At 45.1% G+C, this 25,178-nt stretch overlaps 1 protein-coding gene across 1 annotated transcript; it reads left to right on the top strand.

Annotated features, from left to right (window-relative positions):
- The first annotated feature begins 83 nt into the window (after positions 1-83).
- Lrrc41 (leucine rich repeat containing 41) lies at positions 84-25,104 on the top strand. Its single transcript, XM_041651943.1, has 10 exons — positions 84-297; positions 4,909-4,995; positions 5,681-5,751; positions 16,122-17,256; positions 20,943-21,203; positions 22,624-22,788; positions 22,878-22,976; positions 23,863-23,985; positions 24,202-24,277; positions 24,371-25,104. The coding sequence occupies exons 1-10, from the start codon at positions 99-101 to the stop codon at positions 24,588-24,590; spliced, it is 2,436 nt and encodes an 811-aa protein (XP_041507877.1). The 5' UTR covers positions 84-98; the 3' UTR covers positions 24,591-25,104.
- Positions 25,105-25,178: the final 74 nt, after the last annotated feature.

Below are 25,178 nucleotides of genomic sequence, written 5' to 3'. Positions count from 1 at the left end.
TGTTCTTACCTAGAACACATATGGACCGGTCCTAAGGGCTGACCTCTTCAAGATGGCGGCCTGGGTGTGCCACCCTCGGGCTCGCGCACCTCCCCAAGATGGCGGCGCCCGAGGCCTGGCGCGCCCGGAGTTGCTGGTTCTGTGAGGTAGCGGCGGCAACGACCATGGAGGCCACGTCCCGGGAGGCGGCGCCAGCGAAGAGCTCGGCCTCGGGCCCCAGCGCTCCCCCCGCCCTGTTCGAGCTGTGCGGGCGGGCAGTGAGCGCCCATATGGGGGTTCTGGAGAGCGGGGTGTGGGGTAAGTGGCGGAGTGAGGGGCTACCTCCGGCAGCGAGCGGGGGCGGCCCAGCGGCTAGGGGGCGCGGGGGGCGAGGCCGAGAGGCCCGGGGCAAGGCCCAGCCCGGGGCACTGGAAGTCAGATTCTTGAGTCGGAGCGTGAATTTTCCGACTGACAGGGCTGGACCGAGTGAAGACGGGGACCAGGCGAGCGAGTGGACCCGAACCGCGGCTTGCCGCGGGGGGCGCGGGGGGCGAGGCCAGAAGGCCCGGTGTGGGGCAAAGCTGGCAGGGCCCTAGCGACAGGGGCCGGACTGGCAGGCCGGAGCCGCGGGCTCGGAACTGACACTGGGCTGGGCAGAACTGGACCGAGGAGTCTCGGATGTCGAACCGACGGGCAGGGATGGCCCGGCTGCCGGGGGTCAGGGGCCGAAATTGGCAGGCCCGGCCTGGGGCAAGGAGGCCAGGCCCGGAGCCACCTAAACTGACGGCTCAGGGCCACCGCTGCTGGCAGGGTCCTCCCGGGGCTGCAAGACTCCCGAAGCCCGGCGGATGGGCGGGGTGAGGCAGCCGAGTGGAGAGCAAGGGTTGGGGGAGAGGCCGAAAGGCTGGGGGCGCCGTGGCCTGTTTGACGGCTCAAGAGCTGAAGGGAGCGCACCGACGCCCCGGACCTCACTGCTAAACGGAGCTGCTGCTCCGCCTGCAGAGCAGGTAGCGCGGAGGCTCCGTGCATGGACCGGGGAGGCGAAGAAGGGTGGAAAGTGAGTGGAGGGGCCCGGGGCAGGTTCGGCAAACAAGGCCAGGCTCGGACGACCGGTCGGCGGGAAGGGCCCAGGAGGCCTTAGGCGGGGCAAGGGCCAGGGTATCCCGGGCAGACGAGCCCGAATGGGATAGGTCGCGTCATGGGGAGAAGCCGTGGTCCGAATGGGAGGGAACCGAGGCCTCAGGCCCGAGAGCGTCCAGAACCAAAGGGCTGGACCCTGTCGAGGCGGTTCACACTGAAGAGCTAAGGCCAGCGGCCCGGAGCGCCCCGACCAGATGGTCCTGTTGCAGGACTCTACCGCCGGCCTGAGGCCTGGCAACTTAGGAGGAGAAAGGGTCGACGATGTGCAGAGTGCTAGTAGAGTTGAGGAGAAAGTTAGGGCCCTGAGTCAGGCCTGGCTTCAGAGGGGGAGGCCATGGGCCTGACAGAATGGTGATAGTGTAGGGTCGGGTTGAAGTTGGATGAAAGCACAGGTCGGGCCAAATGGAAGGTAGGGGAGGAGAGGTAACTCCTGGCCTTGGAAAGTGTAGGGGTTGTTACACCAGGAGGCCCCAGGGGTGGTGGTGACATCTTGGCCAGAAGGTCGACACTGGTCAGTTAAGAATTGAAGTTGAGGTTTTGGTAAACCATGAGGAGGCTGGTTTGAAGGGTTGAGGCTCCAGAGTACTTTGTAAGGCCTTACCACGGAGTAGTCAGGCAGGTCCTTTTGTGCTTGGAGTAGGCTACCAGTGCACAGCAGGCCCAAGTGCCTTCCCTTAGGTGGGGGAGGGGAGAGGGGTAAGAAGTCCTCGGGCCCTGTGTGAGTGTAGGAGATTGTGGAGGCCCTGTGCCAAACTGAACAGAAAAAGGTCAGGCTGACCCCATGGTGAATGGGAGAAGGCCTCAGTGGAGCTGAGTAAGGCTTGGAGAAGTCCTGGGAATGTGGAAGCCTGCATTTGCCTGGAAGGTCTGAGATGCTAATCTTGGCTAGAAGAGATGAGTGGTTTGGAGGCCCCGACTTGCAGAAAGGAAGCAATTGAGAAAAAAAAAAAAATAGTAGGGGGCTGGAGAGATGGCTCAGTGATTAAGAGCACTGGCTATTCTTCCAGAAGACATGGGTTCAATTCCCAGCACTCGCATGGCAGCTCACAACCGTCTGTGACTCCAGGATCCAGCACCCTCACACAGACATACATGCAGGCAAAACACCAATGCACATAAAAATTTAAAAAGAAATAATTTTAAATTTAAAAAAAGTATAAGTTAGAAGGAAGCAAAGAATTCTTAATAGAGCTAGAAGTCGGGTGGTGATGGCACATGCCTTTAATCCCAGCACTTGGGAGGCAGGGGCACGTGGATCTCTGTGAGCTTGAGGCCAGCCTGGTCTACAGAGTGAGTGCCAGGACAGGCTCCAAAGATACACACAGAAACCCTGTCCCGAAAAACAAAAAAAAAAAAAAAAAAAAAAAAACCCAGAAAAACAAAACAAAAAACTAGGTGGTGGCAGATGGCTTTAATTCCAGCACTTGGGAGGCAGAGGCCTGTGGATCTCTATGAATTGGAGGCCAGCCTGGTCTAGAGCAGGTTCCAGGACAGCCAGAGCTACACAGAGAAACCTTATCTCGAAAAACAAAACAGAGTTTGTAGATAGAAAAGATGAGAATTCCTGTGGATGTGAGAGGGGAGAACTAAACAGGGGAGCAACATGGAAAGGAAAGGAGGGAGGCTCTGGAGGACTGTCTAAGACTGGCCTGTCACTACTTCATTGTTCCTGGTTGAGAGGAGACAAGAGAGCAGCTAGTGGGCTAGATAGTCAATAGCCATCCAGTAAGAGCTTGACTCCAGTGAGAAACTTTTAGAGGGGCCGAGGAAGAGGCCTGTTGAGCAGTGCCATTTTGGAAGGAAGCTTTTAGAAAGGGTGAGCTGGGAAACAGGAAAGGCTTCTTGAAGGTGGTAGACTAGCATTGCCAAGCGTGCAGTGAACAAAAACTTAAAGACAAACAGACCAGGCCAGTGAGGTAATTCAGCATGTAAGACACTTGCTGTAAGGGCTCCTGCGGACTGTCCTCTGACCTCATTCCCTGCTGTGGCTCCCTTTCTCAAGAGTACAGTGAGAAAAGTTCACTAGAATAAGGGGTGCTACCTTAAGTATCAGGATTGAGGTCTGAACTCTATCTTGAATGGAACAGAGAGCTTTTAGTTTGAGTAGAGTAATGCCATCAGGAAGAGCAAGACTCAGAATATAGAGGCAGAGGTCAAAGAAAGCATTTCAGATGACAGGCCTATGTTAGTATAATAACAGGGAAATAATGCTCTCACTCAACAGGTACATATAGTGGGTATCACTGAATACCTAGTAGATATAAAAAAAAGTACACTAGATTCTTGGGTCTCAAGATTCAGTTATTCCTCAAGTAAAGAAAAAAATACACCAAGGAAGAGCTTTGTGTGCTGGCTTATACCTATAATCCCAACACTCAGGAGGATGAGACAGGAGGATTGCCTCAAGTTAGAAGCCAGCCAGGAATGAGACCCTGCAGGGGTGCTGGCCAGTCAGTGGTGGTGTACATCTTTAATCCCAGCACTCGGAAGGCAGAGACAGGTGGATCATTTGAGTTCGATTCTAGCCCCGTCTACAGAGTGAGTTCCATGACAGCCAGGACTGTTGTTACACAAAGAAGCCCTTCTCAAAAAAGGGGAGGGGGGTGGTCATAGAGAACCCTTTTACACAGGAGTTTAGAGCTTAGCACCAATGTCAGATCAAAACCGCCTGTAATTCCAACTCCAGAGGATCAAACATCTTTTGGCCTCTGCAGGCACCTGCACTTACCTCCATATAGACATATACATATAATTTTAGAACAAAATAGTTTTTAAAAGTAGATCATGGAATGGAAGTTTTGGTATACTACAAGATCTTAAGCTTAATAGAATAGAGATGTCGTTGACAGAATAAACATAATAGCCAATATTCACTGATCTTATTATGGACAGCTATTGTGTTAAATAAATTTACAAGCATGATCTTTAATGTCATGAGGTAGTCATTTCTGTCTAGTTCCTCTTCACACAACCCCTTCAATACACATACCCCTATTTAGTTTTTTTGAATCAGAGTTTTGTTATGTGGACCCTGGCTGGCTTGGTACTCATTAGGTATAGTTCAGGCTAGCTTGAACTTGTAAATAACCCTCCTGCCTCAGCTTCCCAAATGCTAGCATATTTTGATTCAAACAAAACAAATATCACTTTTCCCCAAGTTCTGTAGTTCTAAGACAGAGTATAATAAACTAAAGGACTTTAGAGAGTTGAACAAATCTTGATTCATACAGTTCATTGTGTATTGGACAGATTATTTACCCTTTCCATTCCTTTTTTTCTTAAGATTAGCACTGCTTTTTTTTTTTTTTTTTTTTTTTTTTTTTTTGGTTTTTCGAGACAGGGTTTCTCTGTGGTTTTGGAGCCTGTCCTGGAACTAGCTCTTGTAGACCAGGCTGGTCTCGAACTCACAAAGATCCGCCTGCCTCTGCCTCCCAAGTGCTGGGATTAAAGGCGTGCGCCACCACCGCCCGGCTAGCACTGCTTTTTGTAATGAGGACAAAGAGGTGGGAGGGATAAGTAAGGCAACCAAAGACTGTAATAGGGCTAGCCTTGCCTCCACTTCTAGAATACAGAGGAAAACCTGTTTTTGTTTTTAAGCATAATGGGTTTAGAGAGCAAAAGTTATCTTTAATTTTCATAGGAAGGTACTAGCTCACAGTATACTGAGGGCCCAGTGCTCTCGGCAGAAGTGTACTGACCTCAGTGAGCAGGTCAATGTGTTTAACTTACTCTTTCCCCTGAATTTCCAGCTGCCTTAAGATAGTAAACTTTGTGTTTTGGTTTTTGTAGCCCTCCCAGGTCCAATACTTCAAAGCATCTTACCTCTGCTCAATATATATTACTTGGAGAGGATTGAGGAAACTGCCCTCAAAAAAGGTAAGTGTCTGTCTTACTCTTTCTCAGTCAGTAGTTGTGAACAAGGCACCGCATTGTACTTCAGGTAACTTTTACACCTGATACCCAGTTAGAACTTCATGCTTTTCAAAAAAGTGCCTTAGCCAGGTCTGGTGGCACACACTTGGGAGGCAGAGGCAGGCCAGACCCCTATGAGTTTGAGACCAGCCTGGTCTACAGAGTGACCAATCAAGGCTACATAGTGAGACCTGTCTCAAAGAACAAAAATCAAAAAAGCGCCTTCATATGACTGGAGAGATGGCTCAGTTTTGCTGCTCTTGGAAAGAACCTGGATTTGGGACTCACAATACCCACATGGCAGTTCCAACTATTTTACCAAACTGCTGTTCTTCATTGGATCAATCAACATCTAATATTTATGTAACCTTGATGGGCCAAGCAGTCCTAGGTACTTTACCCAGAGAAATTCATCTAGTCACTTAATCCTTTTTAACAGCTCTATGAAACATATATTAGCTTACCATGACCGTATAGCTTTAGAGTAGTTTATTAATATTCACATCTAGATGGTCTATCCTTAGAGTCAGTGCTCTTAACTCTTCAGCTAGTTGCAGTGGTCCTCTGAAGCCAGAAGACAATATGAAAGGCTGATGCGCTTCATTCATGGTGGGCAGCAGGCAGCCAACTGTGATGCTTCTTCCTACAGGTCTCTCCACTCAGGCCATCTGGCGCCGACTCTGGGATGAGCTGATGAAAACCAGGCCTTCCAGTTTGGAGGTAAGTTAAGGTACCAGGAAGAACTCTAGACTAATCTTGACTAGTAAAAGAAAGTAGACATACAGACACAAACTGGGAACTATTATAATACAGAGGTTGAATTTGGGAGCTGAGCACAGGTTATATGTCACAAGGTTTTGGCTCATTGGGCATTTAGCATTGATTTGTTTACCATGATTACAGGGTACACAGGAAAGGGTGATCACAATGGAATGCAGACCCAAGATTCCTTAAATTTTGGCAGAGTTGGTGCTGTGGTCAAGCTAGCAAAAAAAAAGAAAAAAAAAAAAGGAACCAGCTCATCTTTGCTAAGTATAAAAATTCTGTTTGCAAGGCCTTGGTACATTCATCTGGCTTAAAAAGTATTAATTGGGGTGGGGGGATCTGGAGAGATAGCCCAACAGTAAAGAGCATGGCCGTTTTTGCAGAGAACCCAGGTTCAGTTCCCATCACCTACCTGGCACCTCACAGCTGTCTGTAATTCAAGTTCCAGGAGATCCAACACCCTCTTCTGGCCTCATTGAGCATGAGGCATGCACATGGTACATAGATATACATGTAGGAAAAACACCCATACACATAAACATAAAAACAATTAAGGGCTAGTCAACAGTGGTTGAAGCTACTCATCGTGTACCCTGTTTTATGAGTGTATAGGACAAGGGAGAGGATAGTCCTGCCTGGTTCTGCAGTAGTCAGGCTATCTTTCCCTGGGATATGGAAGAAAAAAGTCAAAGTCACACTTTTTGAGTCACCTTTGAAATATGAGAAATATGAGATGTTATTTCTGTTATTTATTTCTACGGATTAGTAGACTTGACTCTAAAAGAGAATAAGTTTTTGCTAAATCTAAAGGTGAAGCTTTAAGATCATTAGTGATAAAGCGAGCTAATTTCAGAAGTAATGAACATTTCATTACTAAGTGTTCAAATAGTCTGGCTAATAACTTGATACAAGGATGTTAAGGGCACACAGGGAACTCAAAGTCATATTATAAGGGTTGGGCAGAGTTTCTAGTAAGACTCCTTTTGTCCCGAAATTCTGTTCACTAATTCAGATAGAAATCATGGGAGCTCTTAAACAGAGATAGAGAAACACACTTTCTCCCAGTTATTTCACTGGCATTATGGCTGACCAGCAAGTGACACAAACGTTCTTTATCCGACACCTCAAGCTTCTAGAGGTTTATTGTTTAGTTTTATTGGCTCAGATCATTTCAGAAGATAGGGAGGCTTAGGCTGGGTGATATCAGTTACTTATGCAGAAGTTCTGATTTGCTACATACCTATTCCAGATGTCTTTTTCTGATTCCTATTTTAGCACAAAAATAGCCTTCATCTCACCTATAATTTAAAAATATCTGGTGAGGATTTGGAAGTATAGTTCAGTGCTAAGGGTGTTTGCCTAGCACAAATGAGACACCAGTTTTAATCTCCAGCACTGCCAAAAACAACAACAAGAAAAGACAAAAAAATAAATAAAATCACTGCCAAAGCCACTTATGGACTACTGCTTAGTTCTAGGCACTACACTAGATCCAAAGGACAATGCTCATAAAACAAGAGTACTTTTAAAACTATATAGTACTGTTCTATTTAGAGATCTGTATGACGCAATAAATATTTTGAAAACAAAAGTAGTAGGAAATGAAGGATCAACCGATCAGCCATCTGGAAAAATTAGTATGTTTCTATTACATTATGTTTAGATAATAACTATGTAAACTAAAGATGAAATTTTAACAAACAAAATAATAAAACAACTAAAAACAAGTAAGTAGCTTGACATGTAGTTTCAGAATAGAATGCCGTTTATTAAACAGAAAATAGGGGCCTGGGCATATAGGTCACTGAATATTTGCCTAGCAAGTGTGAGGCTCTGTAATCCAGACAGGGAGAGAGATTTGCTTAATCACATGAAATAGAAACACCGTAAACATGTTTTAAAGTTGTTCTGGTTGTTTTTAAAAGATTCATTTTTATCTTGTATGTGTGTACCAGTACCTGTAGAAGCCAGAAGAGGGTTTTGGATCTCCTGGAACTAGAGTTGCAGACAATTGTGAGATGCCGTGAATGCTGGAACTTTTCATTGGTCCTCTGGAAGAGCAGCCAGTGTTTACGCACTGAACCATCTCTCCAGCCCCAAGATTTTTCTTTATAATTATTGTCTTTCCAGCCTTCATAAATGAATTTTAAATGATTAACTGGAAGGCAGCATTTGAAGCACTGTTTGCAAAACAAAAATATGAAGAGCTGAAGAGACGGTTCAGCAGTTAATAACATTTGCTGCTCTTCAGGGACTCACTGAAGCTCCAAAGGATCTGATGCCCTCTTCTGGCCTCCATGGATGAGCAGACACACACAAAAAATTTAAGAGGGGGCTGGAGAGATGGCTCAGTAATTAAGGACACTGACTGTGCTGGGCGGTGGTGGCGCACGCCTTTAATCCCAGCACTCGGGAGGCAGAGGCAGGCGGATCTCTGAGACCAAACCTGGTCTACAGAGCTAGTTCCAGGTCAGGCTCCAAAGCTACAGAGAAACCCTGTCTCGAAAAACCAAAAAAAAAAAAAAAAAAAAAATATTTGTTATATATACAACATATTTGCCTGTACACCAGAAGAGGGCATCAGATCTCACTACAGATGGGTGTAAGCCACGCATAATGAGATCTAGTGCCCTCTTTGGGCATGTATTACATGCACAAAGTACTCATACCTAAAAAGTAATACATAAATAAAAAATTAAAAAAATTTAAGAGAATAGGGAAATTATGAACATCCTAATAAAATGAGCAGAGAGTTGGACACATTACAGGAATACAGACAGCACCAATAGGGAATGAGAATAAAGTTTAGTTGCTATAGTATATGACTGGCATATTCAAAGTCCTAGGTGGTTCAGTCTCCAGCATGGTGATGCATATAACTGATATTCCAGCTCTAGGACTATGGAGGCAGGAAGAAGATCAGGAGTTCAAGGTTATCCTTAGCTACCCGCACATTTCAAGGCCAACCTTCACTACCTGAGACAGACCCTATTTTCAAAAAAACTTTGGTGAGCCAGGTAGTGGTGGTGCACGCCTTTAACCTCAGTACTTGGGAAGCAGATGAAGGTGGATCTCTGTGAGTTTGAGGCCCAGCTGGTCTACAGAGTGAGTCCCAGGACAGCCAAGGATACACAAAGAAATCCTGTCTTTAAAAAGCAAAACAAACAAACAAAAAACCCCACCACTCTAGTGAAAAAAAAAAACCTAAGTAGGAAAGTAAAATTTTCTCATGTTAATTTTTGTTACAAATATCATTCTTAGGATCAGCCAGAGATGCCTGCAACTTGTGCTTTAATGTTTTATTGGTTTTTTAAAAACTATCAGATTTATTTATTCATTCAGCCATTTGTTTAAGACAGAGTTTCTCTGTGTAACATTCCTGGCTGTCAGGGAACTCACTTGGTGGACTAAGCTGACCTTGAACTCAAAGATCTACCTGCTTCTGCCTCCTGAGTGCTGGGATTTTTTTTTCTTTTTCGGGACAGGGTTTCTCTGTAGCTTTGGAGACTGTCCTGGAACACACTCTGTAGACCAGGCTGACCTCAAACTCAGAGATCCGCCAGTCTATGCCTCCCAAATGCTGGGATTAAATGTGTGTGCCACCACTGCCCAGCCTGAGTGCTGGAATTAAAAGCATGTGCCACTGCCACCTGGCCATTTATTTACTGAGGCAGGGTCTTCTGTCCCTGGATGGCAAGGAACTTGCTATGTAGACCAGGCTGACTATACCAAGCTCATAGAAATCATCCTGTTTCCGCCTACTAAGTGCTGGGATTAAAGGCTTGTACCAACATGCCTGGCCCTGTTATAACTCTTTCATGAACAATCTAGTTTAAGTCAAGAGCCTTTGAAATATTCAAGTTCTTTGACTAGAAATTTTACTTTTTGTGCTTATTTCAGCAACAAGTATACCAAAATCAGAGTAGTACAGATTAGTATGGATCCTTCATAGACATAAAGTCATGAAGCACTGTGAGACAAGGTCTCACTGTGTAGGCCAGAGTGGCCTCAAACTCACAGAGCTCCACAGGCCTTTGTCCCCTGAGTGCTGGTATTAAAGAGCTACTAGGTCTAGCCTCTGGTGTTTTGTTTGTAATTTTGCCTCTTAGAATTCATAGCATGTAAAAGTTGACATAATCGTGAAGATTTATTCCAAGATTTTCAGTTTAATATCAAAAACACTAGAAACAATTTAAAAGTAAGACTAAAGGTTTGACTTAGTAGAGCCCTTTCCTAGCATATGTATGGTCCAGGGTTCCATCTCTAGAACAAGAAAATAGTCAATTATGGAGGAATTGTCACATCTCTATCTTCAAACAATAAAATCATTCTAAAAGTTATTGTTGGGTATGGTGGTGCAAGGCTGCATCCTGAAAGAATAAAAACATTTAAATGTATAATTGTCTCAATGTCATAAAAACAAATATAAAACATTATACATGTACTCCAGAGTTTGCCTACACCTGATTTTTGGTTCCAAATCAGTTTTTTGCCATCAGAAAAACTGCCTTTTTTCTCTTCCAAGGATATAGAATAGTCTAGCATTTAACATATTGTACAACTTCTAATAAAATTAGGTCATCCTGAATGCCTAAAGATTGTTTACCTTTATACAAAGTAAGGGGGGAACATGGTATGTGCCCAGGCTGACTGCATGGGATTCATGCCGTGAATGAATAAAGCCCTTATGAGGTTGTCCAAAATAAAAATATACCAACAGGACCAGCCGATGGTAGTTCCAGGTGTGCTAAATGTGTTCATGACAGGATCAGGTGTGCTTTGCTTATTGAGCAAAACATTGTGAGAGTAAACACACAACAGTAGGAGAGCCAAATTAAAATAGGGCTTTTTGAGGGGTGGAGAGATGCTCCAGTGGTTGAGAATACTGGCCTTTCTTCCAGAAGACCCAGGTTCAGTTCCCAGCATGCACATCTTAAAACTGTAACTCTAGTCCCAGGAATCCGATACCCTCTTCGTACTTTCTCAGGCACAGTGCAAAGAAACATAAATGTAAGCAAAGCACAGGGGAGAGAAAATTAGGGTGGTGATGAAAGCATGCCTGTAATACATTTAAAGAGGTGGAGGTAGGAAGACAAGGAATTCAAAGTCAGTTCACATCTGGTGATGTTGAGGCCAGTCTTGGTTACAAAACTATAAACCCTTTCTCTGTGTAGCCCTAGCTGTCCTAGAATTCAATTTATAGACCAGGCTGGCCTCGAACTCAGAGATCCACCTGCCTCTGCCTTGAGTGTTGGAATTAAAGGTGTGTGCTACAAACCCTTTCTCAATGGCAGCAGAACAAAAATAAAAATGCATGCAGAAGTAAGATGGGCAATATCTTTGAATATCTATTGATGACAACAAGGACATATTTAGCCCTCCGTTTTTTGTACACCATTTCCACCTGTATTGGTGCCTAGCTGCCAGGTTGTGGAAGACAGGCCAGGGTGGGAAAATGTCATCTTATTTTTTTAAAATATTTATTTATTGTGTATACAACATTCTGCCTCCATGTATGCCCACATGCCAGAGGAGGGCACCAGACCTCTTTACAGATGGTTGTGAGCCACCATGTGGTTGCTGGGAATTGAACTCGGGACCTTCGGAAGAGCAGGCAATGCTCTTAACCGCTGAGCCATCTCTCCAGCCCCGAAAATGTCATCTTATTTGCATTAAGTCATTTCCACTACCCCCATGCAAGAAGATGTTTAATTCAGTTTGTAGTGTTGTGCTATAGCCTACATAAGGAGTTATCAGATATTTTTCAGCATTGATTTTTCTTGCCAATATTCTAAAAGGTAGCAGTAGAATAACTTCTACTTGTGTAAGAATTCATGAGAAGTTGTTGAGAGAATCATTATAACTTTATATATTTAACCTTTACAGTGACTCCTGGTATAGTTGTTATGATGATTGAATAGGTACATTGAGGTCCTCCCAAAGGAAGTTAGTAACTATAGTTAGTAACACTAGCTTGAAGCAGTGTGGCTCTGGAGTACTTGTTTCTCTTAGTTGTCCATGCTGTTCATGCAGGTATCCCATGAGGTGTTACACTTTCCTCAGCAGGTCTGAAAAAGTCCAGCCTTTAATAATCTCACCTATATGTTTCTCATCAGAAACAACCACAATAGCTTAGATCACAATCCTGGACAGACTTCTCATAGCCTTATAATTTACCTGTAAAGTTGTAATCTTCTTGAAGTTGCTTGCAAATTATTCTTTTGAGACAAGGTCTTATATAGCTCTGGCTAGCTGGAAACCTCAAGATTTGCCTGTCTCTGCCTCCCTAGTGCTGGGGTTAAAGCCATATATGCCTCCATACCCAGCTTTGCAAATAATTTTCATGACTGTGCTCATTAAACTATCTTACCTTAGTACATGCCTATAATCCCAGGATTCTTTTTTTTTTTTTTTTTTTGGTTTTTTCAAGACAGGGTTTCTCTGTGGCTTTGGAGCCTGTCCTGGAACTAGCTCTGTAGACCAGGCTGGTCTCGAACTCACAGAGATCCACCTGCCTCTGCCTCCCGAGTGCTGGGATTAAAGGCGTGCGCCACCACCGCCGGATTCTGAGGCAGAATTGAGGTAAGCTTGAGCTACATAGCAAGATCTTGTCATGTGGACCAGCATATAAAGTGCCAGTGAGACCCTGAAGGACTCAAGAACATCCTCTGCTACTACTCAAAACTAAGTAGAGGGTGGAGAAATGGTCAATGTTAAAGTGTTGTCCAAGAACACTTGTTGATTTCTCAGGACACAAGTTCAGCACCTAGCAGCCATATGATGGCTCTTCTTGACTCTTCACACTAGGCAATATTCAAACACAAGGCCTTAGGTCCAATGCTTAGCATTCCAAAGTAGGAGAAGGTATGGTTACCAGATACGTTTTCCTGCTTTCCCAATGTCCTTCAGAAGGTAAGACGTGTAGGTTAGACTCAAGCATGAAATCACTACTAAATAGTACCACTGTAGGGAGAAACCAAGACAAAAGGGCCAGACTTTGGCCTAAGGATACTAGGGGCCTATGTCTTGATTTGAATTGAGTGTTGCTCTGATAGGGAAGATTTGAGGTGGGTAGGTTAAGGATCAAAGAGAAGCGTTTGGTTATAGTGTTCATCCTGTGGCAGGAACACTGTCTTTAAAAGTATCTTTATCTGATTTGATTCATCTAACAGTCTTCACCATAAAGCAGGTGATATATTCTCTACACCTTAGGAATAGCTCAGATATGCAAATGAGACCTGGGGCCTGCACTGAAGCCAATAGATCAATTAATGAATCTCCCCTCCCCACAACAAAAGAAATTGCTTGGTGTCTTTCTGAGTGAGGTAGCCTTTCCTAATTGCTGGTGAACATTAGAATCATTTGGTGGGACAGTTTTAAAAATAAAGATGTTTGGACCTTATTTCAGATGTCACATGTAGAATCACCAAGCCTGAGATGCTGACATGCATTTGTATTGGTGGTGGAAGAAAACTATAGGAAATTCTAACATGCACCAAATATTAAAGTCTGTTCCCTTCCGTTTTTAATATACCAGAAAGTCCCACTTGGTTAATCAAATAATCAGCCTTAGAGAAAACCTGAGGATTCCTATACCCAGGAAATTTCTGATCTTATTGACAAGTGCACAAGCAGAAAGTAAACAACATTGGGTATGCCAGCATCTTAAGGCTTGACAGTAGGTGCATCCCGAACATGCAGCAGCCTCGGGGGATATTAGTAGATACTTTAGGAGATTGAGATACCAGTGATGAACATTCTAGACAGATGTTTTCAAAGGACATGTATAAGAAAGGCTTGGGTGAAGAAGATGGATTTAGCTAGAGTAAAATAATTCATGTTAAGAAAGCTTCATGTTAGCCAGGTGGTGGTGGCGCACGCCTTTAATCCCAGCACGCGGGAGGCAGAGGCAGGCTGATCTCCATGAGTTCGAGGCCAGCCTGGTCTACAAGAGCTAGTTCCAGGTCAGGCTCCAAAGCTACAGAGAAACCCTGTCTCGAAAATCTCCCCCCCCACACACACACAAAAAGAAAGCTTCAGGTTAGCAGAGCTCTTGTAGAATAGCTTTGCTTGCTGGGCGGTGGTGGCGCATGTCTTTAATCCCAGCACTCGTGAGGTGGATGCAGGTGGATCTCTGAGATCAAGGCCAGCCTGGTCTACAGAGCAAATTCCAGGCTGTTTCACAGAGAAACCCTGTCCTGAAACACTGCTTCTCCCCCGCCCCCCCCCCCCAAAAAAAAGAGATTTGCTGTCAGCTTGGAGAACTTAAAATTCTATGTAATAGGAAAACATTAATTAATCACCCTGCATAGTAATTTGGAAAAGGAACCATCAAAAAGTTAAGTAAGTGGTTAGGCATGTGATGGTACATGGCTGAACAAAGCGGGTGTACTACGGAATAAATTGAGGTGAAACTCTAGAATCAAATGTTTAAGAATTTAAAGGAGTATGACTTAGTTGTGAGTCAATGTCGAATAAGGAGATAGCTTCACAAGTACAAGTCTTTGATGCACAAGTGTTCAGGAATGGAGTTGGATTCCCCCGTGCCTATGTAGATGCTGGATGGGCATGGCACCTGCCTATAATCCCAAACTAAGTTTGCTAGATTAGTCAAATCAGCTCTGGGTTCAAGTGAGACCTTACCTTAACAAGGTGAAGGAAGACATCATAAATGTTCAATGTCAACCTTGACAGCCACAGGAACATACATGGGAACATACATATTTACATGTGAACACACGCATACACAGAAAGAGATTGTTCCTTAGAACCAGATTTCTTGGATCCAAGTGTTGATTACCACTTACCTGCACAGTAACCAGTGACTTCTGTGCTTCTCTCTCCAGGTTTAGGTTATTTCACCTGGGGTCAGTAATACAATTGATTGCCATATGCAGGTCCCTAGGCTTTATTTCCAGCACTTACAGGATTGTGATTTCAGCTGGGTCCATTGGCCCAACATTACCTCCTAATAAAGGCTTACAGCCACCTGCAGCTCCAACTCCAGGTGATCCAATACGCTCTTTGGGCCTCTCCACTCAAACCTACATGTGTATACACACTTAATAGAAATGTCCTAAAGCATGTTTCAGAAATCCTCACTTAATATGCACACAACTTAAAAAAAAAAAAAAAAGAACCTGCTAGGCTTGAGGAATAGCTCAATCAATAAAGTGCCTTGCAAGCACAAGTCTGATCCCCAGAAGCCCCGGGAGCTGGCTCAGTGAGTAATGTGCTCACTAGGCAAGCCCAATGACCTCTTTGGATCCCCAGAACCCATGTAAAAGCCAGACAACATAGTTGTTTGTAATCCCAGTGCATCCCTCACCACCACTGGAAGATTATAGAGATTGCTAGTTCACAGGACTTACCTCAAATATCAAGTCATTTGGCCTCAATGTACTGGAACATACAAAAGCTAGGTATAGTGGTGCTCTTTAAAGTTAGTGAAAGGGGAAGGAGAAGTGACTTACTTGCATATGACATGAGTCAGGGACATTAGATCCCCTGAAACAGAAGTTACAAATGGTTGTAAGCCATCATGTGGATGCTGGGAACAGAAACTGGGTCCTCTGCCAAGAGCAGCTAAGTGGTTACTAAGCCATCCCTACAACCCCCCAGAACTATTTTTCCTTGTTGGCTATCCCGTAGTCATGTAAACCACCTGGTACTGCCTCACAAGTGCTGGGATTAAAGGCATTCACTACCACACCAGCTCCATCAGTGCATACTTTTAATCCCAGTGCCGGGGAGGAAACAGATCCCTTGAGTTTGATGGCCGAGCAGCCTAACCCAAAGCCTCAAGCAAGTAAGAGCGTCTTACCAGAATAGGTGGACAGCACCTGAGGAGCAATGCTGAAGTACAACTTCCGCCCTCTCTAAACCTGTACATACAGGCTTACACAAAAATTTTCAAACAAGGAATACTATACATTTACGTACAGAAAGAACTAAAATACATTCCTTCGTCTGTGACCCTTGCTTATTTGTAAAAAGAGGCAACCAGGGGGCCGGAGAGATGGCTCAGTGGTTAAGAGCACTGACTGCTCTTCCAGAGGACCCGGGTTCAATTCCCAGCACCCACATGGCAGCTCACAACTGTCTGAAGATCCAGTTCCAGGGGATCTGACACCATCACACCAATGCACATAAAATAAAGTTAAATAAACCATAAAAAATATATTTAAAAAAAGAGGCAACCAGCATGAATATGTAATTTACTTAGACTGATGCCTAACTCAGTGAGTGCTCAGAAATGTTTGTTTGCCACTAGAAGGAAACCAAGAGGGCACTTGACAAATGTCTGCTGTTTTCTTTGCTTTCAGAGTGTGACTTGTTGGCGAGCTAAGTTTATGGAAGCTTTTTTTTCCCATGTTCTGCGTGGAACCATTGATGTGTCTTCTGATAAGCGCCTCTGTGATCAGCGCTTCTCACCTCTCCTGCACAGCTCCCGCCATGTACGACAGCTCACCATCTGTAATATGCTGCAGGGAGCAACTGAGCTAGTGGCTGAGCCAAACCGCAGGGTTCTAGAGACCCTAGCGAGTTCCCTGCACACCCTCAAGTTCCGCCACCTGCTGTTCTCTGATGTGGCTGCTCAGCAGTCACTGCGACAGCTGTTACATCAGCTCATTCACCATGGAGCTGTTAGCCAAGTGTCGCTGTACTCATGGCCTGTGCCTGAGTCAGCCCTTTTCATCCTTATCCTCACCATGAGTGCTGGCTTTTGGCAGCCAGGCCCTGGCAACTTGCCTTGCCGCCTCTGTGGTGAAGCCTCCCGAGGCCGGGCCCCATCCCGAGATGAAGGGTCCTTATTGCTAGGCTCACGCCGGCCTCGGCGGGATGCAGCAGAGCGATGTGCTGCAGCACTGATGGCCACCCGGCGGAAGAGTGAAGTCAAGCAGGTGCCCAGGGCTGTACCTACCACTCGTGTCACACGCCGCAGCACACAAGAAAGCCTGGCAGTAGGCGGGACAGACTCTAAGAGGGAGTTGAACCCTCCAGCCACCTCTTATGAGGCTTCTAGCACCAAGCAGCCATCCTCTGGTCCAGCTGCCACCTCCTCTGCCTCCTCTTCTACATCATCCAAACGGGCTCCAGCCAGCTCAGCCTCTCAGCCTAAGCCCTTAAAGCGTTTCAAACGAGCTGCAGGGAAGAAGGGTGGCCGCACCCGTCAGGGGTCTGGTGCAGAGTCTGAAGACCTCTATGACTTTGTTTTTATTGTGGCTGGTGAGAAGGAAGATGGTGAAGAGATGGAGATTGGGGAAGTGGCCTGTGGAGCTCTGGATGGATCAGATCCCAGCTGTTTGGGGCTCCCAGCACTGGAGACATCCCAGCGATTCCGTAGCATTTCCACCTTGGAGCTGTTCACAGTTCCTCTCTCCACAGAGGCAGCTCTGACACTGTGCCACCTGCTGAGCTCCTGGGTATCACTGGAGAGCCTTACACTTTCCTACAATGGTGAGTACCTGAAGGAACGGGTCTGGGCTTGGATCTCTCGGCAGCAATGTGCCTAATCCAGGGTGGGGAGTATGATCAGGGAAGTAGAGATGTGTTCCTTTCTGTCTCACAGAGGCAAGAGGTAAACACACAAAAAAAAATTGGCATACTGTTAATGTTAGAAGAGAAAAATGAGGTCTCGTAATATGGTTTTACAATTGAAAGAAAGGCTTCTTAAGAGGCTAAGACATCCGCTAGATACAGGAGGCAGTGTAGACCCTGTTTATATCATACTAGTCATATCAGAGCAACTACCCAGGTTTTAAAAGGGGGAAAAAACAACAGCAACCTACAAGACAGTCTTCTGCCCTTACCCACTTGATCATACACTGTCAACAAAATGTACAATCTGGCCGAAACTACCTGTATTGCTAAGCACTACTACAGAAACCATAGAAATCATTCACGGCCATCAGTCTCCTAATACCTTTCATTATCTGCAACTAATCTGCCAGTTCCAAACTCCCCTTTACTAAACAACCTCACAAAGAAAGGTCATGCATGAACTCCCTCAGCTAGCCTAATTCTGAGTTCAACCTTTTCTTCTTCACCTCAGAATACACAGCCTTATCTGAAGCTAACTCCCCATACTATAAATCTAAATTTCTTCCTTTTCTAGGGAGGCTTTTTTCTCAGATGCTCTAGTTTTCATATGCTTAGTCTATATCTGACTTTTAATATTCTCAAAATATTTTTTTAAGATTTATTTTATTATGTATACAATGTTCCTCTGCATGTACACCTCTATGCCAGAAGAGGGCACCAGACCTCATTACAGATGGTTATGAGCCATCATGTGCTTGCTGGGAATTGAACTCAGGACCTCAGGAAGAACAGCCAGTGTTCTTAACCTCTGAGCCATCTCTCCAGCTCTTGTTTTGTTTTTCTGGACAGGGTTTTTCTAGCAGCCCTGGCTGTCCTGGAACTAGCTTCTTGTAGACTAGTCTGGCCTCAAGCTCATAGAAATTCTCCTGACTCTGCCTCCTGAGTGCTGGGATTAAAGGTGTGCGCCACCACTGCCCGACTCAAAATACTAATTTTTAGTCTCAACCTATAACAATTGACTTGCCTAGGATAATCCTGCTTAGGAAACTGTAGAGCCAGTATTCAAGCCCAGATGACTTCAAAATTCCAATCTTCTAAATCACTGTACTGCTTCTTTCTACTGCCTCTCCCACCACCTAAACATTAAATCAGGTCTCCACCAACATTCCATTTCTCTTCCAAGATGGGTCACCTCTACTATCACTACTTACACCTCCAGCAGTGCACAGAGGAGAGTGTAGGCCATCCAAGTCCTCCTTGCTACGTTTCACATGCACTTTTCCAGTGCTCATTTACATTTATTCCTTCCTAAGCCAAGTGTGGTGCACACATTTAACCCCAACACATGGGAGATGGAGCTGGAGGTGATCTCTGAATTTGAGGCCAGTTTATGTAGTGAATTCCATGATAATCCTGTTTTTAAAAAGAAAAGAAAAACAAACAAAAAACCAAAACACTTTTTTTCTGAAATACTCCCAATATCTCAATCAGTTTCTCAGAACTCTCCCACTTGATCACTTTTCCTGGACAATTCCATCTACTCCTATAGCTTCAATGGCTATTGATGCTAATACCACCCCCTCCCTTGGCTTGAGACATTAGCTCTATCTTTTTCTTGAACATCCAGATCCACTTATTTGGTTTACTTCTAGGTGTCACCCTTCCAACTCATTTCCAGCCTAGTTACACTACCACTGTACCACTGATCCTCCCCTCTCAAAGGCATCACAACTGGCTCAGTTGTGTAAAGAAACCAACATTCTTCCCATATATTTAGCCACTAGGCCGTACTTTTACATATTCCAAATTCATTTATTTATATCTGTATCCTTAATTCAGGTTATTACTCAATCCTCGCTTGACTTAATTTCAGCAGTCCTTCCTTCATAGAATCCATTGTTTGCACTACACAAGTATTCTTTTAAACATGTAGTTTGACCCTTTTGTTCATTCAAAGACAGGCTAAGCACAGTGGTACTCAGAAAGTGGAGGCAGAAAGATCTGGAGTTTAAGGCCAGCATTGTCAAAATATTTAGTTTAGGAAAATGTCACACACACACACACACACACACACACACACAGCCTTCTTGTATAACCTAAGTTGCCCTCAAAATCACAACCCTCCTGCCTCAGTCTCCCACATGGAATTACTGGCATACACCACCATACTTCCTAATTTTATAGAACCAAGTCCATGTTCACTCCTCCTTGCCCTTCATGCTTTACACACCTTGTCTTCCAGGTTAGAACCTGAGCGCAGTCTTCAAGCCTCTGAATGGTTTTTTGTTTTGTTTTGTTGCCACAATTTCTTCCCCGTTTCCTTTATATTTCTTTAAAACTGAATCAGGAGGCAGAGACAGGCAGATCTCCAATTTCAAGGACAGCCAGGGCTACATAGAAAAACGCTGTCTTGAAAAACAAAAGTCTGAATTTGGGAAGCCAGATTGTTCAGTATGCACCATTTACATATCCATTGCAGTCTTGATTCTTGATTCCTGTTATATTTTTTCAGCTATATGGACAAGAATACTATGTGCTCCTTGTATCTGAGGGAGGGGAAAAATGCTAGTTAAAATTTAATTGTATGAGCTGGGCAGCAGTGGTGCATGACTTTAATTCTAGCACTTAGGGGGTAAAGGCAGGTGTATCTCAGTGAGTTTGAGCCCAGCCCAGTCTACAGAGCTAGTTCCAGGACAGCCAGGACAACACAGAGAAACCCTGTGTCAGGGAAAAAAAATTTTAGTTGGATGAATAAATCAATAGCAGCTTACACAATCCAATAGGAACTTGGTTCCTAGGAGTTATTGAAGATTCCCAAGTAAGATACCATACCTTTTTAGATTCTTTGTATTAGTTTTGTGGGAAATGGTTTATTTGTTGTCTAGTGTACCAAACCCAAGGACTCAGGCACATTAGGCACATGCTCTACCACTGACCTAATATGCATAGTCTACATTTTTCCCCTGCCATTCCCACCTACAATATACTGGGTTGGGCCATTACTTCTCAGTGCACTTCATGACCTGTGAGATCAAGCTCTCTACAGCTTAGCTTTCAAGACTTCACAATACTGGCCCTAGTACATGACGCTGGAGCTGTGTCCTGAGACCCTTTCCACTCAGGAGTTGACATCTCCTAGATAAGACCCAATTATCCAAAATTCCCTCCCTTCAAGGCCATGCAGCTTTAGGAAACTACTTAGAACCTATATCTGGATACCTGTGCAGCTCTGAGTCTACAGTATAACTACTAGCACAACCACATCCTATCCTGAGATTCTCCTGATGACTCTAGAGTACAAAGCCCCTACAGCAGATAGCAATCTGCTAGTTACCTGAGGAAAAGGAGAAAATAGATGAGTAATTGATACAAATTTCAAAAATATATGATCCACAGTCAGGGATGGTGGTACACATCCATGACCCCAGCCCTGGAGAAACAGTGGCAGGAAGTCTAAGGTCTGAAGCCTTACCTCAAAACTAAAAATCTGATAATCCAATCCAAAACTCAATACTTGGTAGTAATCAATAGAAAACACAAAGCTTTCACTGAGTATTCTGCATAAATTTCCCACATCTGTAACTTAATCTTTTTTGCCATAGGCCTGGGCTCTAATATCTTCCGCCTGCTAGACAGCCTGCGGGCTCTGTCAGGCCAGGCTGGATGCCGCCTCCGTGCCCTGCATATCAGTGACCTGTTCTCACCACTGCCCATCCTGGAGTTGACGCGTGCCATTGTGCGAGCTCTTCCCCTGCTGCGGGTCCTGTCTATTCGTGTTGACCACCCAAGCCAAAGGGACAACCCTGCTGTACCAGAGAATGCTGGGCCCCCTAGCCACATAATTGGGGATGAGGAAATACCAGGTAAAGCAGTGTGTACGCACATATACATATCTCCAGGGATATGTACAGTTGTGTTTGGTTGGGTAGAGGGAGGGAACTTCAACTGTAGATCCATTCAACCCTGCTATCATTGTCATTTTCATCCTTTATAAGCTGCCGTTCTTTAAAATAACCTCAGGTTAGACAGATCTGGGGACTGCTGTGAGCATGGCCAGGACAGCTATCTTCAGAAAGGGAATCTAACTAGATCCAGTGGCCCTGCTTTACATTACTATCTCCTGTTATGTCCCTTCTGGCAGCACTGTGCATTTGCTCTGTATGTGTGTGTTTGTGTGCACGTGTACATATGTATGTAGAGGCCACAGGTTGACAGTGGGTATCTTCCTCTATACCTCCTCAACCCCTTAAGAATTTTGTTGTTAACTTTGTGTATGCATGCATGCATGTATCATTGTGGAAATCGGGACAGCTTGTGTGTGTGTGTTTGCGTGTATCACTGTAGAAATCACGGGACAACCAAAAAAATAAATAAAAATTTAAGGGCTGGAGAGATGGTTCAGAGGTTAAGAGCATTGCCTGCTCTTCCAAAGGTCCTGTGTTCAGTTCCCAGCAACCACATGGTGGCTCACAGCCATCTGTAATGGGGTCTGGTGCCCTCTTCTGGCCTTCAGGCATACACACAAGACAGAATATTATATACATAATAAATAAATATTTTAAAAAAATTTAAAAAGCCAGATGGTGCTGGCACATGCCTTTAATCCTAACACTGGAGAGGCACAGGCAGGTGGATCTCTGTGAGTTCTAGAACAGCTAGTCTTCACCTCCAGTGCTGGAATTTGGGGTGTGGCCACCACAGACATCATTTATATAGTTTCTGGTGATCCAAACCCAGGTTTTCACACACAGCCAATACTTAACCCCTGAGCCATCATCTACCCTGTATACTTTTATTTGCTCGGGTACAAAGACAAGATTTCATATTTAATGGTCCACTTCTAGAACTTAGCATAAAGTCTGACACATAGTAGGTGGATAAGTAGATAAACAAACCATTTCCTAATGAGTCTACTGTATGTAGAGGAAGAGGGCCAGTGAGATGACTTAGCTTGGAAAATCACTTGCTTTCAGACTTGAAACTCCAGTGTGATCCCTGGAACCCACATGATAGAATTAACTACTACAAGTCTTTTCCTGACCCCCAAGTAGTGGTACACATATAAAATACATATTTTTTGTTTATTTTGAGACAGAGTTTCTCTGTGTAGCCCTGGGTGTCCTGAAACTTGCTCTGTAGACCAGGCCTTGGACCCAGAGACCCACCTGCTTCTGCCTCCCAAGCACTGAATTAAAGGCATGCACCACCACCACTACCAGTCTACATAGTATTTTTAAGTGAAGTCCAGATGGCTAATTGGAATTTCCTCTTCCTATCATACAGAAAACTGCCTAGAGCAATTGGAGATGGGATTTCCAAGAGGGGCTCAGCCAGCCCCACTGCTCTGCTCTGTTCTCAAGGCCTCAGGTTCTCTACAGCAGCTGTCACTGGACAGTGCGACCTTTGCCTCTCCCCAGGATTTTGGGCTCGTGTTGCAAACACTCAAAGGTAGGAGTGGTAAAGGAGGGTAGGTAGGGACCTACATTGTTCCCTAGAAAACTAAGCCCCACTGCCCATGGCTTTTGCCTCCTATCCAGAGTACAACCTGTCTCTGAAGAGGCTGAGCTTCCATGATATGAATCTTGCAGACTGTCAGAGTGAGGTGCTCTTTTTGCTACAGAATCTGACCCTTCAAGGTAAGATGCTAATCTAGGACCTGGCATTCCTGTGACCTCACTATAGCTCTGTTACTTTCTCTGTGTGCAAACCACTGTTCTTCCCTAATAGTTATTTCTTTTTTTTTTTTTTTTTTTTTTTTTTGGTTTTTCGAGACAGGGTTTCTCTGTGGCTTTGGAGCCTGTCCTGGAACTAGCTCTGTAGACCAGGCTGGTCTCGAACTCACAGAGATCCGCCTACCTCTGCCTCCCGAGTGCTGGGATTAAAGGCGTGCGCCACCATCACCCGGCTCTAATAGTTATTTCTTGATGATAAGGATATAGAGCCTGTATGACCTTCCTTTTTGTTTGTTTTGTTTTGTAAGGGGCTGCCAGAAATGGTGGTAGCACCCTGGGTGCGTTCAATTTTAAGAAATTGAGGTAGTGGGGCGGTGGTGGTGCACACCTTTAATCCCAGCACTTGAGAAGCAGAGGCAGGATCTCTGTGGGTTTGAGGCCAGAATGGCCTAAAGAGTGAGTTCCAGGACAGCCAGAGCTACACAGAGACACCCTGTCTCAACAGCGAAAACAACACAGAATTGGTGGGGAGAAATGTGCTACTGGGGCACCTTCCCTTCAGGTACTCACTCTGACTCATCTCCATCCCTGCAAAGGGATCGGTGGCTACAGAGGGAGGAAGTAGTTTGAAAAATTGCATGAGCAAAATGAAAAAATGCAGAGCTGTTCCTCCCAGCAGATAGGCTCAGTATCTTATTTGATTGAGTTCCAACATTGTTTGGGACTTCACAGATTAGTCTTCTTTTCAGGTAGGTATAAAAATGTTCACACACCTTGCTAGAACCACGTGGGGCAGGAGGGTCAGCACCAGCTCTACTTCTCATCCAAATACTGTACTTTCTCTTGACAGAGATTACCTTCTCCTTCTGCCGTCTGTTTGAGAAGCGCCCAGCCCAATTTCTTCCTGAGATGGTTGCTGCTATGAAGGGCAACTCTACACTGAAGGGCCTTCGACTCCCAGGGAACCGCTTGGGTGGGAACCAGACCCTGGAGAGGGAGGGAGGGAGGAACCAGCCTTTGACCATAGACTTTTAGGGTAAAGGTATTGACTACTTCACTGAGAAGGATGTAATTGCAATGTAGATATTTGAGAACTAGGACTAGGGTTTTCCCAAGATGGAGCTGGGATAGGATACCCTTGTTTCCCTCCTCTGGGTGGAGGTAATAGTATACCCTTCCCTCTCTCCAGGGAATGCTGGCTTGTTGGCCCTAGCAGATGTTTTCTCAGAGGATTCTTCCTCTTCTCTCTGTCAGCTGGATATCAGGTATGCTAGGGATTGGGGAGAAAGGATGGGAGGAAGGGATATAGACAAAAGCCTAATTGCTTCCTGGTATCTAATCCTTCTCACCTCTACCAGCTCCAACTGCATCAAGCCAGATGGGCTTCTGGAGTTTGCCAAGCGACTGGAGCGCTGGGGCCGTGGGGCATTTGGTCACCTACGCCTCTTCCAGAACTGGCTGGACCAGGATGCAGTCACAGCAAGGGAAGCAATCCGGCGGCTCCGAGCTACCTGCCATGTGGTTAGCGACTCGTGGGACTCATCCCAGGCCTTTGCAGATTATGTCAGCACCATGTGATGGGGCCCATACCTCACAGTCCCATCCTCAGTACCATCAGCTTGCAGGGGCTGAGGCATGGGCTGCCCAGAATCCCCAACCACTGATTCTGTCATTCTCCTTCTGCCACTTTGTCTAGTTTTTTGTTCCTTTGTTTGATTTTGTTTTTCCCCATCTTCCCTTGCACTGAGGTCCTGGAGGCCCTGATGAGGTCCAGCAAAGGCATTCCCACAGCTGAGTTCAGAGGCTTTGGGCCACTTACTCAGTACCCTGGGAACTGCAGGCCAGGAGGTTACAGGTCATTATCTTCACTGAGGAAAGCCTCTTACCCCTGCCCTGGGGCTACCTGCCTCCTTCCTCAAGCAGGCACCCAGGCTTTAGAGAAGCATAGGAATGCCCACCACGGGGCCTCTTCCCTTCTGGGCTTACCAGTCTGTTCCCAGGCCTCGGTCCCTTTCATGCCTTTATTCCTTTCTTTTTTTTTTTTTTAAACCAAAAAAGTTTTTCTTATAAAATAAATTTTGGGCAAACATCATGCAGCCCTTCTTGATTATTTTCTCCCAGAGAACAAAACTGAACAGCCTCATGAGACAGAGAACCCCCTTTCCC

Source organism: Microtus oregoni, unplaced genomic scaffold (genome assembly GCF_018167655.1).
Source record: "Microtus oregoni isolate MIOR12 unplaced genomic scaffold, Mior012 000005F_ref0000423, whole genome shotgun sequence".
Classification (NCBI taxonomy): domain Eukaryota; kingdom Metazoa; phylum Chordata; class Mammalia; order Rodentia; family Cricetidae; genus Microtus; species Microtus oregoni.
The sequence above is the reverse complement of the archived record's forward strand: the minus strand, read 5'-3'. Positions and strand labels throughout refer to the sequence as shown.

What these genes read in the sequence shown, in the direction of transcription:
- Lrrc41 (XM_041651943.1), top strand. Translation starts at nt 99, where the DNA reads ATGGCGGCGCCCGAGGCCTGGCGCGCCCGGAGTTGCTGGTTCTGTGAG. An exon ending in TGGGGATGAGGAAATACCAG is followed by an intron (nt 21,204 to 22,623) that starts GTAAAGCAGTGT and finishes CCTATCATACAG; the next exon opens with AAAACTGCCTAGAGCAATTG. An exon ending in ACTCCCAGGGAACCGCTTGG is followed by an intron (nt 23,986 to 24,201) that starts GTGGGAACCAGA and finishes CCCTCTCTCCAG; the next exon opens with GGAATGCTGGCTTGTTGGCC.